The following is a 15,414-nucleotide window of genomic DNA, read 5'->3' as shown; positions in this document are numbered from 1 at the left end:
TAGAGAGAGAGAGAGAGAGAGAGAGAGAGGGGGGGTTGAACTGGTCTGAAGAAATAACTTCAGTCAGTGGATTTAAAGGTTTTCATTTCATTTTAATGAGCACAGATAAACAAACCACAAACCGCTGTGTGAATGTCCTCTCTTATGGGGGGGGCACATACTTATTTTAATGATGGCCTGAACGTTAGACGGCCGTTGGTTCGATACTCGGACCAACACAAATAAAAAGCCTGAGAGTCTCATTGGCCCCTGAGCGGGGCCCTTATCCTGAAGCCTGCGGCTGCACTCAGCGGCTTCCAGGTGTGAATGAGTGACTGTGTGAAGGTGAAAAGAGTTACTTCAGAAATCCTTCAGTGAAATCAATGAGAAGTGGAGTCAGACAGGCTGCAGGAGGACGAGGACTGGGCTGTCTGTGCCACCTCCTGGTCGTCCTCAGGAACACAGAGGCTGAGTGAGACACAGTTCACAGTTTGGACAGAAATAGGATCCTTTAATCACTTCTGGATTTTAAGTGTGAACAATCTGCACATTTGGAGATTTTACTTTACTAAACTTTATTTAGCTGATATTGTGTTCATATGTGGATGTTCTTAAATAACGTTTCATTTTTATTAAACTATTAATTAAGTTGTCCCAAACATTTTCATTTGATTCCTTTTCTGTTATTGCTCAGAGATGAGAAGATGATAGAAGATGAGTTTTTCATAAATATTGATCCTGTAAACACCATTTAAGCTTTTAAATGCATCGTGTCGAAACTGCGTTTACCTGGACACAGTGAAGGCAGCATGCCAACATTTTCCAACTGCTGATTGGTCCATTAGCGTCTGTTTTGATCACATGGTAGCGAAGATGGCCGCCTGCACCGGGAGTAAAGATGGTATGTTGATTTTTTTTAAACGTGTTAGTGGGTTAAATGCAGCGGTTTGATGCTCGCTCACCTGATCATGAAACTCAGTCTGTCTAACAGCAAACCGGCTGGAACCGGCTGAGAAATTCAGTTTGTAATGAAGCTTCCAGCTAGCAGCTAGCCGGCTATGCTAACAGGCTAACCTGTATTAACTGTTTAACCGCGACGGTAATGAAGTTACCTGCTGGTTGTCCAGTTTAACTAAAGTAACTTAAGTTTTAATGAAGAAGTAAAATCAACTCAAACTGGTTTCAGTGACGCCATAAAATAAGAAACTGTCCGCCAAACCTCCTTTCGTCAGAGTCAAGCAAACATCGTCTGTGCATTCGTGTCAAATGTCATCATTTCAGGGTGTAGATGTTGTTGAGGAGGACACAGAAGAAGCCGGAGTTTTCAGATGGTCGTTGTTGTCTAAACACAAGCAGGAGAAGTTTGTCTGAAACACAAAAGTATTCAAACCAAATGAAAAGAAATCAGCAGCGAAGTCCGTCAGCAGGTTCGGTGAGCAAGACTGAGGGTCGAGACACGAACACGAGCCTTTCAACAACGAGCTCCGAATAACATGTGCAGTCATCATCAGGTTTACCCGGAAGTCAGGTCTATTACCTGAAGTTAAACCGGAGTCAGGAAGTTAAACCAGAGTCAGGTCTATTACCTGAAGTTAAACCGGAGTCAGGAAGTTAAACCAGAGTCAGGTCTATTACCTGAAGTTAAACCAGAGTCAGGTCTATTACCTGAAGTTAAACCGGAGTCAGGAAGTTAAACCAGAGTCAGGTCTATTACCTGAAGTTAAACCAGAGTCAGGTCTATTACCTGAAGTTAAACCAGAGTCAGGAAGTTAAACCAGAGTCAGGTCTATTACCTGAAGTTAAACCAGAGTCAGGAAGTTAAACCAGAGTCAGGTCTATTACCTGAAGTTAAACCAGAGTCAGGAAGTTAAACCAGAGTCAGGTCTATTACCTGAAGTTAAACCAGAGTCAGGTCTATTACCTGAAGTTAAACCAGAGTCAGGAAGTTAAACCAGAGTCAGGTCTATTACCTGAAGTTAAATCAGAGTCAGGTCTATCACCTGAAGTTAAACCAGAGTCAGGTCTATCACCTGAAGATAAACCAGAGTCAGGAAGTTAAACCAGAGTCAGGTCTATTACCTGAAGTTAAATCAGAGTCAGGTCTATCACCTGAAGTTAAACCAGAGTCAGGTCTATTACCTGAAGTTAAACCAGAGTCAGGTCTATTACCTGAAGTTAAATTAGAGTCAGGTCTATCACCTGAAGATAAACCGGAGTCAGGTCTATCACCTGAAGTTAAACCAGAGTCAGGTCTATCACCTGAAGTTAAACCAGAGTCAGGTCTATTACCTGAAGTTAAACCAGAGTCAGGAAGTTAAACCAGAGTCAGGTCTATCACCTGAAGTTAAACCAGAGTCAGGTCTATTACCTGAAGTTAAACCAGAGTCAGGAAGTTAAACCAGAGTCAGGTCTATCACCTGAAGATAAACCGGAGTCAGGTCTATCACCTGAAGATAAACCAGAGTCAGGAAGTTAAACCAGAGTCAGGTCTATCACCTGAAGATAAACCAGAGTCAGGTCTATTACCTGAAGTTAAACCAGAGCCAGGAAGTTAAACCAGAGTCAGGTCTATCACCTGAAGATAAACCAGAGTCAGGTCTATTACCTGAAGTTAAACCGGAGTCAGGAAGTTAAACCAGAGTCAGGTCTATCACCTGAAGATAAACCAGAGTCAGGTCTATTACCTGAAGTTAAACCAGAGCCAGGAAGTTAAACCAGAGTCAGGTCTATCACCTGAAGATAAACCAGAGTCAGGTCTATTACCTGAAGTTAAACCGGAGTCAGGAAGTTAAACCAGAGTCAGGTCTATCACCTGAAGATAAACCAGAGTCAGGTCTATTACCTGAAGTTAAACCAGAGTCAGGTCTATCACCTGAAGATAAACCAGAGTCAGGTCTATTACCTGAAGTTAAACCAGAGTCAGGTCTATCACCTGAAGATAAACCGGAGTCAGGTCGATCACCCAGTGTTAACAGTGGACATAGTGAGAGACAGAAGCATCCCCACAGTGAAACGCTGTGCAGCAGAAATGTTGGTCCACCTGAGCCATGTCCCTCTTTCAGGCCAGGACAGCATACTGGAGCCGCTGTGCTTTCCAGAGCAGCCAGCCTCCAGCACCAGTGCTCCCAGTCTGCAGGGTCCCAGCGTAGAGCTGCTGGTGTGCCTGTTCTGTCCCGAGTCCGTCCCTCTGCGGCAGAAAGACGTCCTCCTCAAACACCTGCTGCTGGACCACAAGCTGGTCATCGGGGACGTCAGGCTCATCGCGGACCTCCCAAAGTAAGAAGCAGAGCTGATGAGACATGAAGGAGGACAGACGTCAGTGCATCACTGTGGTCTTCATTTCTCTGACATTCACTGGTTAAACTCAGTGACCCTAACCCTCCTGTGATGAAGATGATGGTGATGAAGATGATGATGATGATGATGGTGATGATGATGAGCTCCTGTGGTGGTGATGATGATAATGATGATGATGATGATGATGAGCTCCTGTGATGAAGATGATGATGATGATGATGATGGTGATGATGATGCTGCTCCTGTGGTGATGATGATGCTCCTGTGATGATGCGTTTCCTGTCGTCCGTCAGGTACATGTTGTACTGGAGGGGCAGATTCTTGGAGCAGCCGGTCTCAGATTTCTGCAGTGTGATCAAGACAAACTCCACCGGCCCACTGGGTGAGTTCACCGACAGGCCGACAGACGCAGACAGACGCAGACAGACGCAGACAGACGTCCACGCTGCGGACGAGACCAGAAATGTCTTAACTCTGTCAGAGCTGCTTCGTGGAAACGCTGGATGATTAGATTATCAGTCACACTTCAGTGTGAGCTTTGTGTCAGCGTGCGTTGAATATGCAGGACTGGTTGAAAAATACGTATTTGTAAAGTTAAATCTCGTCCTCTTGCTCTCACAGAGAAACAGGAGGACTACTTCCTGCTGTGCGACGTCCTTCCAGAGGACAGAATCCTCCGAGAGAGACTCCAGCAGAAGCGACTGGTGAGCAGCAGCTGACACCACGAAGCTCTGTCTTCACTGAAGACATGAGTCAAACGAGCACAGATCAGTCAGCTGACCCGTCCTGTCCTTCGTCCTTTCCTTCGTTCTTTCCTTCATCCTTTTATTCGTCCTTTCCTTTGTCATTTCATTCGTCCTTTCCTACATCCTTTTTTTCGTCCTTTCCTTCATTCTTTCCTTCATCCTTTTATTCGTCCTTTCATTCGTCCTTTCCTTCATCCTTTTATTCGTCCTTTCCTTCGTCCTTTCTGTCTTTGAGGTCTTTAATCGATACGATTCTCCCTCCAGTAAAATCACAGACTGTCCGTCTCTCTGGCTGTGTCCCGGCCACAGCAGGAGGTGGCAGTGTTGTTCTTCTTCTTCTGTGGTGTCTCTGTGACAGTGTTGGTGGTCCACAGGAGGAGGTGCTGGAGCAGCAGCAGTTGGAGCGAGACGACAGCAGCTTCCACCGTCTGTGCATGTTCTGCAGCGAGGAGTTCACAGGAAACAGGTACAGGAGCCCAGCGCCCCCCCTCAGCTGCTGGGAAACTTCCCGGAAGTTTGAAAGTCCATCAGGAAGTGAAAACGTGTCAGAGCCGAACGCTGTCGAAGCTGCGGACGAGCTCATTTTTCACGTTTTCAGTGAAAACGAACGAGGACTTTCATCAAAGTTAACGAGTTAGAGAGGACACGTGTGCTATTCCCACTGAAATGGATAAACACGTCGTCCCAGGTAAACGTGAAAGGTTTTAGTTCTAATCTGTGCGTATCATAAAAAGACCAGACCGGCCGTGCGTCCTCTGGGTCTTTTGGCTCAGACTGGGGACATCAGTCTTTCAGGTCTGTAGCCGATTGGTTTATTTCGGTGTCTCTTCGTCGTGTCTGCAGGTCGTCGCTGCTCAACCACATGGCCAGAGAGCACTCCTTCAGCATCGGACTGCCAGACAACATCGTCTACTGCAAACAGTTTCTGGACACTCTGCAGGACAAACTAGACAAGTAAGACCACAGTTTGTCTCTGTCTTTATGACGACCAGGTGGACAAAGGTCCCAGCTAACCGTCCAATGAGAGAACAGCTCTGAAAGGTTATGTCTATGGTTATGTTAACTGAGCAGGTGTCTTTAAAGAGCCGCGGTGAGGGTTGAAAATGCAGACAGATAACAGGACTTCACGTCCTCTCGTCAGTCTCCAGTGTCTGTACTGCGAGAAGACCTTCAGAGACAAAACCACGCTGAAGGATCACATGAGGAAGAAAGCTCACCGCCGCATCAACGCCAGCAACCGCGAATATGACCGCTTCTACGTCATCAACTACCTGGTAAGACATGGACACCCAGTCCTTACCATCAATCGTGTCCTGTGAATCTGAGAGACGAATCGTCTCACTGTGTCTCTGTCCTCAGGAACTGGGGAAGACGTGGGAGGAAGTGCAGAGCGAGGATGACCGTGAGCTGGCAGATGATGAAGATGAGTAAGTACCAGCAGCAGGAAGCAGAGGTCAGAGGTCATCAGACCCACTGACCCAGTTCTGACCTCGCTCTCTGTATCGTGCACAGTGATTGGTCGGACTGGTGGGCTCATCCGGTCTCTGCTGTGTGTTTGTTCTGCGACCATCAGTCGGAGACGATGGAGCAGATCTACTCACACATGAAGGTACGTCCACAGACGGCCAGCTGGGTTCAGCTGTCCTGCACAGATCTGAGATCAGCTGTTAGAACAACTGTGAAAACATGAGCCTGATATTTGTGAACGGTCGCTGATCCTCAGTCAGAGTTTACGGCTTATTATTGATCACGAGGGCTGAACTCCTCAGGATTTGTTCTCAGCTGATCTCTGACGTCTGAACCAGGTTTAGCTGGAATCCAGGGACCTGCAGGGTGGGGTCAGACCGACGGCGTCGAGCCGAGCCCCCCCCCATGAAGGCTTTCCTGACGAGTCATTTGAGCTCTTCTGCTGTTTTTTTCAGGAAACACACGGCTTTGATCTCCATCAGCTGAGGACAGAACTCAGTAAGTGAAACCAGACAGTAGCAGATTAACATCATCGTCATCATCGTCATCATCATCATCATCATCATCATCGTTGTCATCATCGTCGTCACTAAAGGAAGCAGTTTACTGAGGACGGATGTCAGCTGAGAAAAGTTCATCACATCGCTGCAGTTAGAAAATCTGCTGAGATTAACTCATCTTTCAACTCTTCAACCCCTCCCCCTGTCCCCCCTGCCCTCTGTGTCCCCCCCGTCCCCCCGTCCCCCTGCAGATCTCAGGTTCTACCAGCAGGTGAAACTGGTGAACTTCATCCGGCGGCAGATCCACCAGAGCCGCTGCTACGGCTGCCAGGAGACGTTTGAATGCAGAGACGACGTCCTGCGTCACCTGGTGGCTGAAGGTCACGTGATGACGCTGCCGGACGCATCCACCTGGAACCAGCCGCAGTGAGTCCCTTGCTTTGATGGTTTCCGTGGTAACAGAACAAACAGGAACTGAGTGATCATGTCATGTCATGTCATGTCCATATACTTCCTGCTTGCATCCCGCTAAGCATTATGGGAACTGTAGTTGATTATGGTGCAGTAGAAACAGGAGTAATGAAGTCCATGAATGTGAAATATTGGTTTGACTCAGATCTTCTCTGTTGTCTCCAGACGTCCTCAGCGTGTCAGACATGAAGACGCGAACTGGTTTTAACAACTGTCCTTCATCACGTGTCGTCCTGCTCGTCAACATTTCTGTCATGTTTACCCTCCTCAGGTATTACTTCCCCACGTACGAGAACGACGCCCTCCTGTGCACGCTGTCAGACAGCGACGAAGGCGAAAACGGCGAGACGAGTCATGTCGAGGACGTCCCGGTTATCGCGGAGGACGTCTCCGAGCTCAGAGCGCTGAAGCAGAGCAGCGTCCTCAACCAGCTGCTGAAGAGCAGAGGCTGCAGCAGCTAAGACGAACGGGACGTTTGGACGGTTCAGACATCTCTGAAGACTGCAGCACTTAAACCGTCCTCTGCAAAACAAATGAGGGACTGTTAAAGCCATGAGACACCTGTCCAGGTGCAGCTCAGCCTCATTCACGCTCAGAAATAAAGATACATACACACCTTTTCTTGAATGTTCCCTTTATTACTGAGAGTACAACTGTTCTGAATAAACTCATGATGAAACACAGAAGCACAGAACCTCTGACCCTGTTCAAGGAACTGAAGCTGTGAGACTCCGGCTGGACCATCCGGAGGCAGAAAGCGTCTTCCAGCTCTTTCTGATCACTGAAGGTGCTTCGGCTACTTGACGGCCTTGTTGTTTTTAGCTGGTACGATGTTCTGCGTTGCCTTTCCGAGGGAAACCTGCCGAATGGAGGAACCAAACTGCAGCGTGCTGAGTGTCTCCACCACGTCCTCAATGTCTGGACTCACGTTGACGAAGACGCAGCACTGCAGACAAACCAGAGGACAGTCAGAGACAGCGTGTGACCTGCAGACCGTCAGCCTTCAGGCAAAGACACATTGAGAGCTCTGTGATGGTGATTCCTCAGTGTGACGGCCACGTCCACTTTATGTTGCACAGAATGGACACGTTGACCGCTCGGCCATCGAGTGCTGAATACTTTTACAGTCAGCTGAGTTTGTTAGCTCGACATTAACATTCAGTGTGTGAGTGCGTGTGTGAGTGCGTGTGTGCTGCTGTAGTGTAGAACTCTACATTCATCATTGGAACATTAAATTGATTGATGATTGACACCTCCTGCCCCTGGAGGAGTTCCAGGTGGATGCTGAGGGTTCCTCCGTGGTGAAGAAGCCTCACCTGTCGGCGTTAAAGGCAGCGCTTACCTTTGCGTCTCCGCTGAGGCAGGGCTGCAGCAGGTGGGTGAGCTTAGAGTTCCTGAACGGGACGTGGAGGGCGTTGCACTTCAGAGCGCTGAACACCTGAAGGAGAGAAAACCTTTGGCTGTTGACCTTTGACCTGACTGAACACTCATTCAAGAAGAATCAAAGTCTTCTTATTAATATTCTTGACCTGAACAGATGACAACGTGTCAGTGACTTCAGACAAACAAACGAGTTAAGCGTGTAGTTAGCTCATTAAGCTAACACTGAGCTGGCTGCGTTTGCAAGCTTGAGCAGGTCAGAGATGCTAATGTTAGCCTAAACTTCACCTGCTGGTGGCGCTGGAGGTGGAGGGCTCAGACGGCTTTTCTTGTTCACGCTAACCTGCACCGCCATAAAATGACGTAGTTTTCCAGAGATGCTTCTGGGCCTCCAAAGCTAGTGAGCGAGTTAGCTGCACATGCTAAGCTTAGCACATAAACACACTTTGTGGAGAAAGACTGAACACCTGCAGCGTCTGATTACGGTTGCTAAGCTATGATTGGACAGCTGCTGTTTGAGGGAGGGGTTTAACGAAAGGCTCAGCTGCTTCAGGACTACCTTCATAATTCTGATCCATTGATTGGTGGTTTAAGGGGGGCCTGGAACCAAAGCAGGTGAGTCCTGGGTGTCCATACCTGTCCCAGTGCTGTCAGGGATTTATTGATGGCGGCCGCCTCCACCAGCCTCTGACCTTCAGCTTCGGTCCTGGAGATTCGTTCAGACCCAGCGAGGTCACACAAGGTAAGCGTCCCGCGGGATGTCAGTCCAGACACTTCATCTGAGCCCTCCACCTCCAGCGCCACCACCAGGTGAGACCGAGAGCTGAGGAGGAAGAAGATTCATTCATTGTCAGTTTCATCTGTAGCATTTCTTCCTACGTTGGCATTGGAGCAGCACCTCTGCGTGTTCATCTTGGTCGACGCGATCTTTCTGTTCTTTTCACCCATCTCCATGACGTTCAGGATGTCAGCCTCGGTCTGGACCTGGATCCGGTTCAGACCTGGGACAGATACTGACTTCCCCTGGACTCGGATGTCCAGAGCAGTGGCAGCGTTTTTGGTCAGAAGGTCATTCAAACTCTCATTATAAATCTCCAACATTGAAATCTGAGGATGAACAGAAGATCATTCGTTGGTGAATCAGGTCTGACGGATGGCAACATTTTTCATTGGAAGTGTAAAGAAACATGCAGTCGCTCCTATAAGTCAAACAGCTGAGATGAAGTGTGAGATATGAGAGACGTTTATGTGAATCAGCTGTGGAGAGACGAGCGCTCACACCTTCAGCGTGAAGCTGACCTTCTCTTTCTCCGCACAGATTCGTAGAAGCTCTCGTACAGACCTGTGGAGACAAACAGTCAGTGATCGTCCAGCAGAAACTCAACCTCCATGTAAACCGACTCCACCCGCTGCTTCATCTCATCACATATTGATGAAGTCTTGTCAGGTGACACTTCACATAATGAGACGCAATTAGTCTCGTTTGGCCCCTGACAGCAGCTGATTGTCCCAGCTGAGGGACAACAAACTGTTTGGTGGATCAAAGCTTCAGACTGACGCTTACCTCCCAGCGGTATCGGCTGACTTCCCGTTTGTGGCTCGTTTCACAGCAGATGTTTTGACATCTGTAAAGGCTCAGTTTCGTTTAGGCACCGCTTTAACCTGAGGTCAGTTAGACATGTTAGGAAGGTGAACATGTCCTCTGTGACAAACGTCTAAAAAGACATTTTCTATATTTCCCAGAAGTCCAGCTGGGAAGTGACAGACGGACCGTTAACATTCAGCTGGTCGATATGAGCGACAGTGCCATCAAAAACATCTGTTGTTCTCTGAGTGGCTGAAGAAATAAGTCTGGACGTCCTGATCAGTGCTGAACGGCGTCTCCAGAAACAAGATCTTTGATTCTGAGGGAAACCAAACTGAGCTGGTCTCTGTCTCAGGGGAGGTGGACCTTCTCAGTACTAAACACTGTGGAGACCCTGGAGTCACTTTATCAGACACATCAGCAGCAGCATCCATCTGACAGAGAACCACGGTGAAGATGTTTGTACCATCTGAGGACCACTGAACTAAAAACTGCCACCACTGAATGCGAGCTGCATCCACAAATCAGGTTCAGGTTTACACGTGAAGACCGGATCCATCAGGACGGCCTGAGAACCACCCCACAGCAAAGCATCACTGTACATTTTGAAGTCTTACATCACCTGTGACCACGTCTGCAGCTCAGGCTCAAACCTGAAAACAGCTCCTGACCTGATGTTGACTCCAGGGTCGTCCTTGCTGCCCATCATGGTGTAGGTCTTTCCTGAGCCGGTCTGTCCGTAGGCCAGAATACAGACGTTGTATCCGTCCACACAGGAAGTTATCACTGGCAGAGTCCCTGCAAACACGTCCTCCTGCAGGCAGGAAGGACAGGCAGAGATGAAGCATGCATTGGATGGAGATCAGTTCAAAGAAAAGAAGCTGCTGCTTGATGAGATGAAGAAGAGCGGACAGGCTGATTTTGTGGTCATTCAGATTTCCTCTTAAATGTTTTATTAGAACTAAACATCATTGAATATCAAAAATGATAATTTATCATATCATCTATCACATAGCAAATGAAGACAGACTGAACTGTGTTCTGCTGTAATCTATGAATCTTCTTCATTTCTTCTGACATCTTTTAAAGAACACAGATGCAGAGTTCAGCCTGGAGTTCGTCCTGACACACCAGGGGGTTCACCTGTGTGCTGCTCTGAGGGAAGACCTTATCAAACTGGAACTTCTTCCGGCCTCCCCTCTGGACGACCACCAGCTCCTGGTCATCGGTTTTCTCCACACAGGAGCTGGAGGTCCTGGTCTTCCTGCAGCGGCAGAACACCCGGATGTTTCCCTGCAGCTCCAGCAGCTTGTTGTACAGACTCTTCCTCTCCACCACCTCCTTCCTATAGAGGGAACGCAGCTCCTCCACCTCCTCAGCTGCCTCCTGCTCCACCAGGGTCAGCTTCCCCACTGCACCCTTCAGCTGCTCCAGCTGGTTCTTCATGTCAGTCATCGCCTGGTGGACCGTAGATCGAAGCTGCTTGTTGGAGACGTTCAGCTCGCGGGTCAGACGGCTCACCTGGCAGAGTTGGTCAGGTTCCACAGCCGGCTTGGTGATGGTTTTCACAGGCGGGACAGCAGGAGCCCGGCGGTTCAGGAGGGATCGGATCTTCTCCCGTGCCTCCTGCTGGTCAGCCTCGAGCTCGGCCAACTTCTGGTTCAGGTGCTGGACGACTTCGCTTAGGTAGCGTACTTCTCTTGCCAGGTAGCTGTTCCTCTGGAAGAGATTGTCCACCTCCTTCTCTTTGGTCTGGAGGTTCTGCCTCAGATCCTCGATGACCCTGTCCCGCTCCAGGAGGGCTCTGCTGGGTTAAAGTCAGATGTCAGTTGATGAGGTCAATGGAGAAACTCCTACTTTAAGCATAGACGCTGCTTTAAGACAGACATGATGGGTGAGAGGTGCTGTTTAATAACGTGGACCCACTGAGGACCAAGAGTACAGGATTAACAACCACAATGACTAACCGTAAGGTGAAACCTGGTTCCAGATTGAAGTAGTGATGCTGCTGAGCCAAACAACTCATGCAATCAGGGCTTTGTAGGTGGGATTGAGAAAGGAGACGTCAGTTTAAGGTGACTCATAACTTTGACTGACATTGCAAACATCAACTGCTCCTGTAAACTGCAGCTCTGCAGCTCTAAACACACTTTTAGTCACACTTTAAACAGTGTGTGTGTTTGGCTCATTGATGTTTCGTGCCTGCAGCGTAAGATGGAGCCAGAGAGTTCTGGTAAGCTTCATCTGTTGTTTAACCTAAAAGAAGATTCAGCAGACATCCTGCATATGTTAGCATGCTAATGATAGCATGCTGACATTAAGCATATTAAGCGTTTTAATGGTACTCCTGCGTCGGTCGCAGACCTGAAGGAGTTGAGGTCGGTGTAGTTGTGATCTCCGCTCGGAGAGGCCTGCAGGAGGATTTCTCCGAACATGGTGAGGTAGACGGAGATGACCTCTTCGGGGTCGTAGTTACACTGTCTGAGAGCTGCAGTGATCTCCTTCTGGTCCACCAGACCTGGCAGCGCGGCCTGGAACCCAAAACCAAACACACAGTACACCATCAGTTTTACGGGCCCTGGGTGCTGGCCAGTACAAACTGTCTACCTTAAGGCCACGTTAGCAGCTTCCTGTCAGACAGGTGAACTGGAAACCAGTGAAAAACAGTACATCACCCCAGTATCAGTTATTATATGGACCTGAGCAAGAAGAAAAGGAAGGACACACAGAGCAGCATCAGAGTCTTCCTCACCATGACTCGTTGGACTCGAGCTTTGACGAACTCGACATCCATCTCCCACTGCAGCGGCAGCAGCAGCCAGACGCCCGAATGAGGATCCCAGAACCTGCAGATGTTCACCCGCTCCTGGAAAACATCAGGCATGATGAGAACCAGCAGCTCTTCATGGCGGCTGTGGGTCACCAGCTCCTGTCTCACCTCAAACATGTAGGTCATGGCGGTCCCTCTGCCTTGGATGTAGATGCTGCCGGTGCGATCGTCCTCCCTGACCGCCGGCTGGCTGCTGGCCGGAGTCTGCAGCTGACCGGAGCCCTGAGCAACAAATACCCGTCACAGTTTGTCAGAGCACGACGGCGGGATGCGCGGTCTGTGGTCAAAGATTCAGTTCATTTGCAGTGAAAGTGTCCATAAAGACGGACCTCGCTGCTGGCATTGACGAAGCGTCCCTGACTGTACCAGTCCTTTGGGAACGGCTGCAGCTTCTGGTGAAATCAGAGAAGTCAAACATGACAAATGAAGCAGACATCGTGCAGAAACCACCAAAGAGGAAAAGAACCTCAGAGATGGTAAAACAGCTGTCGTTCCTCTCAGGTGTGTGACAGGTGGAGCGGATCAAACTGCAGTTAAAGAGCGTCCCTGGAGGTGCTTCCACACTGACTGAAGTCAGTCAGGTGAGCGCAGGTGGAAATCTGACGATGAGTGTGTGAGCGCTGTGACACCTGGTGAGCAGATTTCACAGGTGTTTCATTTCTGATGAAGAGTTCCTACCTGAGACTCGTCCACATAAACTCTGTTTCCATGGTGACTGAAGCAGCTGTAGAGCATCCCGTTGTCGTGGAGGAAACTCTCAAAGTCCAGAGAAACTTCTCCACCTTCAGTCGCAGCTTCCTGACAACAGCAGAGTGAGAACGAACAGATCAGCGAGACAAGATCCAGACGTGAAGACGCAAGGACATGAAGACATGAAGATGTGAAGACGCGAGGACGTAAAGACGTGAAAATGTTAAGACGTGAGCACGTGAAGACATGATGCACAGATTACGGCTCCATCTTTCACCGACTGAGCTCATTTATCAGGTTTTATCTTTTCTATCTTTTCAGAAAGCTGTTTCCCAAAATGAAATAAAAAAATAAAAAAGTCTGAACTTCATGTTTAATCTATATTCGTGTTTATATTTGTGTTTATGTTTGTGTTTATGTTTGTTTTTATATTTGTTTTTATGTTTGTTTTTATGTTTATGTTTATATTCGTGTTTATGTTTGTGTTTATGTTTGTGTTTATGTTTGTTTTTATGTTTGTGTTTATATTCGTGTTTATATTTATTTTGGTGGATCCCGACACTAAACTCTGTGTTTGGGATCAAACAGAACTGATGCTGAAGAGGATGGTTTCAGGTGGATTATCAAGACGTAACACACGAACATTAATATTGATGATGCACTCACATGATGGCTGAAATACGATCAGTCATGTAATAACATGACTGATCCATTATTGATGTCTGAGTGAATATTTTAAAAAGCTGCTCACAGTAACTGGAGCTTCCTCCTCCTCCTCCTCCTCCTCCTCCTCCTCCTTCGTCTGTACGTCTCTGTCTTCACTCTTTAAAGACTGAATGTCCACAGTGGAACTTTCAGGCTTCGCTGCGTCTTCATCGGCCTGAAAAGCAGCAGAAACATTTCAGAGTGTGCAGGTAAAAGACACACCTGAAGAACTTCACTGCAGTAAAAACATGGTTCAGTCTGGATTATGATCACTGTTGCATTCATGTGTTCATCACTTTAACGTTGCAGCTGGAAAACAGATCCAGTAACATGTCGTCATTATTACCTGATTCACGTTGTGTATTAACTATCAAACACTGTCAAACATGTACAAGTACAACATACAGACAGACAAAACTGCACCTGAGTAAAAGTACTGAGTTACACTGAGGCATCATGCAGTACTTTTACCTGAGTAAAAGTATTGACTTATACGGAAGCATCAAGTTCAGCCTGATGCTGCCGCGCTCTCACTGACAGATGTTCACCTGCAGGGTGGCGTCGCTCCGTCCTGCAGGTGTGGACGCGCGGTGGCGTCCAGGCTCATCCTCCGCAGCCTCCGGCCTCTCCAGCCTCTCCGGCCGGGATCCTTCGCTGATGGACGCTCCGCTGCCCATCCCAACATCCACAGAGACAGAGAGACAGAGGGGGAGCAGCCGGACAGGTGAGAACAGGTGCAACCTGACACACCTGTCCACGTGACACCTCAGCTGTACGTCGCAGCTCAGACACGTTTATCTGCTGACATGTGAGGAGAGATCTTTGATCATGTTTTAGATTTTACACAGAAATCAAACCAAAGATTTAAAGGTGACGCTTGATTGGACAGAGGGTTTGATATTTGTGGCGTCATTAGCCAATCACCAGGCTGCGTCTTTACATCATTATTAATGTTCATCTTCATCAGAGTAACTTTAATGAGGATTAAACTCTCACCAACAATTTAGAATATTAACAAATAATCATTCAGAATTTCTCTTTTCTTCTGACCCAGAGACTTTATCAGTATCAGAGTTTAAAACAGCATAATTTTATCTTGTTTATCTCTTAAAATGCATCTTTAAAGAGATTAATGTAGAATTTCTGAGTATCCTGAGTTTGCCTGAAAGATTCACGTCAGTTTGTTGAAGAGATTTTCTGAACAGTTTAAGAAAGCGTTCAGACTTGTTCTCCCCTCATTTCTCCTGCAGATGTTTTACCTTTTCCTGTTTGACTCTTTTCTTAAAGGAACAGTTCAATGAAAATCTGATTACAGGTAAGAAATCCCTGAGCGAACCTGAGAGCAGCCGGTCTGCACCGCCTCCAGCCTCCAGCAGAGGGCAGCACAGTCTCTCACTGGGACTCGCCTCGTCCGTCCTCTGAAGACGAAGCCTCTCAGTCCTCGAGCACCCGATGATCAGAGTCACCATCTCCACATTTCTACCAGCAGCTGTTACAGAAACAATGATCCACCCTCACCTTCATCCCCTGAGGAAGACGGAGGAGCAGCTGAGCAGACGTCCGTCCTGGGGGGACGGTAGACGAGTCCTTCACTCATCTGTCCTCAGCTGCTCAAAAACACTGATGTCCATCAAAGTGAAGACATGAACCAATGATGTGGTCACCTGAAGGTCCGCGCAGGCCTGTGGGTGTAGTTGGGGCCCCGTGCTGTAGGGGGCGCCAGCAGGACGTCAGGCGTGATGAAAAGACCTCGGAGGGGTTTTT

The 15,414-nt window shown here is 48.1% G+C and overlaps 2 protein-coding genes across 3 annotated transcripts; one reads left to right on the top strand and one right to left on the bottom strand.

Moving 5' to 3' along the window:
- Positions 1-799: 799 nt before the first annotated feature.
- Positions 800-7,079, top strand: znf277 (zinc finger protein 277). 2 transcript variants are annotated; one of them, XM_070972074.1, is made up of 12 exons: positions 800-880; positions 3,042-3,255; positions 3,570-3,658; positions 3,898-3,980; positions 4,397-4,488; positions 4,866-4,976; positions 5,164-5,296; positions 5,382-5,449; positions 5,535-5,631; positions 5,945-5,987; positions 6,241-6,415; positions 6,732-7,079. In XM_070972074.1, the coding sequence occupies exons 1-12, from the start codon at positions 841-843 to the stop codon at positions 6,919-6,921; spliced, it is 1,335 nt and encodes a 444-aa protein (XP_070828175.1). In that variant the 5' UTR covers positions 800-840; the 3' UTR covers positions 6,922-7,079. The 2 variants fall into 2 exon arrangements, with proteins under 2 accessions (XP_070828175.1, XP_070828177.1); XM_070972076.1 differs by having other exon boundaries at positions 855-880; positions 3,047-3,255.
- Positions 7,080-7,084: 5 nt separating this feature from the next.
- Positions 7,085-14,327, bottom strand: LOC139338064 (uncharacterized). The gene is made up of 13 exons (XM_070972964.1): positions 14,199-14,327; positions 13,697-13,825; positions 12,934-13,053; positions 12,585-12,647; positions 12,178-12,477; positions 11,790-11,956; positions 10,569-11,229; positions 10,097-10,239; positions 9,122-9,182; positions 8,739-8,947; positions 8,477-8,663; positions 7,803-7,898; positions 7,085-7,406 (listed from the first exon to the last, which is right to left on the bottom strand). Exons 1-13 carry the CDS (start codon positions 14,325-14,327, stop codon positions 7,257-7,259), a joined length of 2,415 nt encoding a protein of 804 aa, XP_070829065.1. The 3' UTR covers positions 7,085-7,256.
- Between the last annotated feature and the right edge of the window lie 1,087 nt (positions 14,328-15,414).

Source organism: Chaetodon trifascialis, chromosome 10 (assembly GCF_039877785.1).
Source record: "Chaetodon trifascialis isolate fChaTrf1 chromosome 10, fChaTrf1.hap1, whole genome shotgun sequence".
Classification (NCBI taxonomy): domain Eukaryota; kingdom Metazoa; phylum Chordata; class Actinopteri; order Chaetodontiformes; family Chaetodontidae; genus Chaetodon; species Chaetodon trifascialis.
This window is presented reverse-complemented; position numbering and strand designations above follow the sequence as displayed.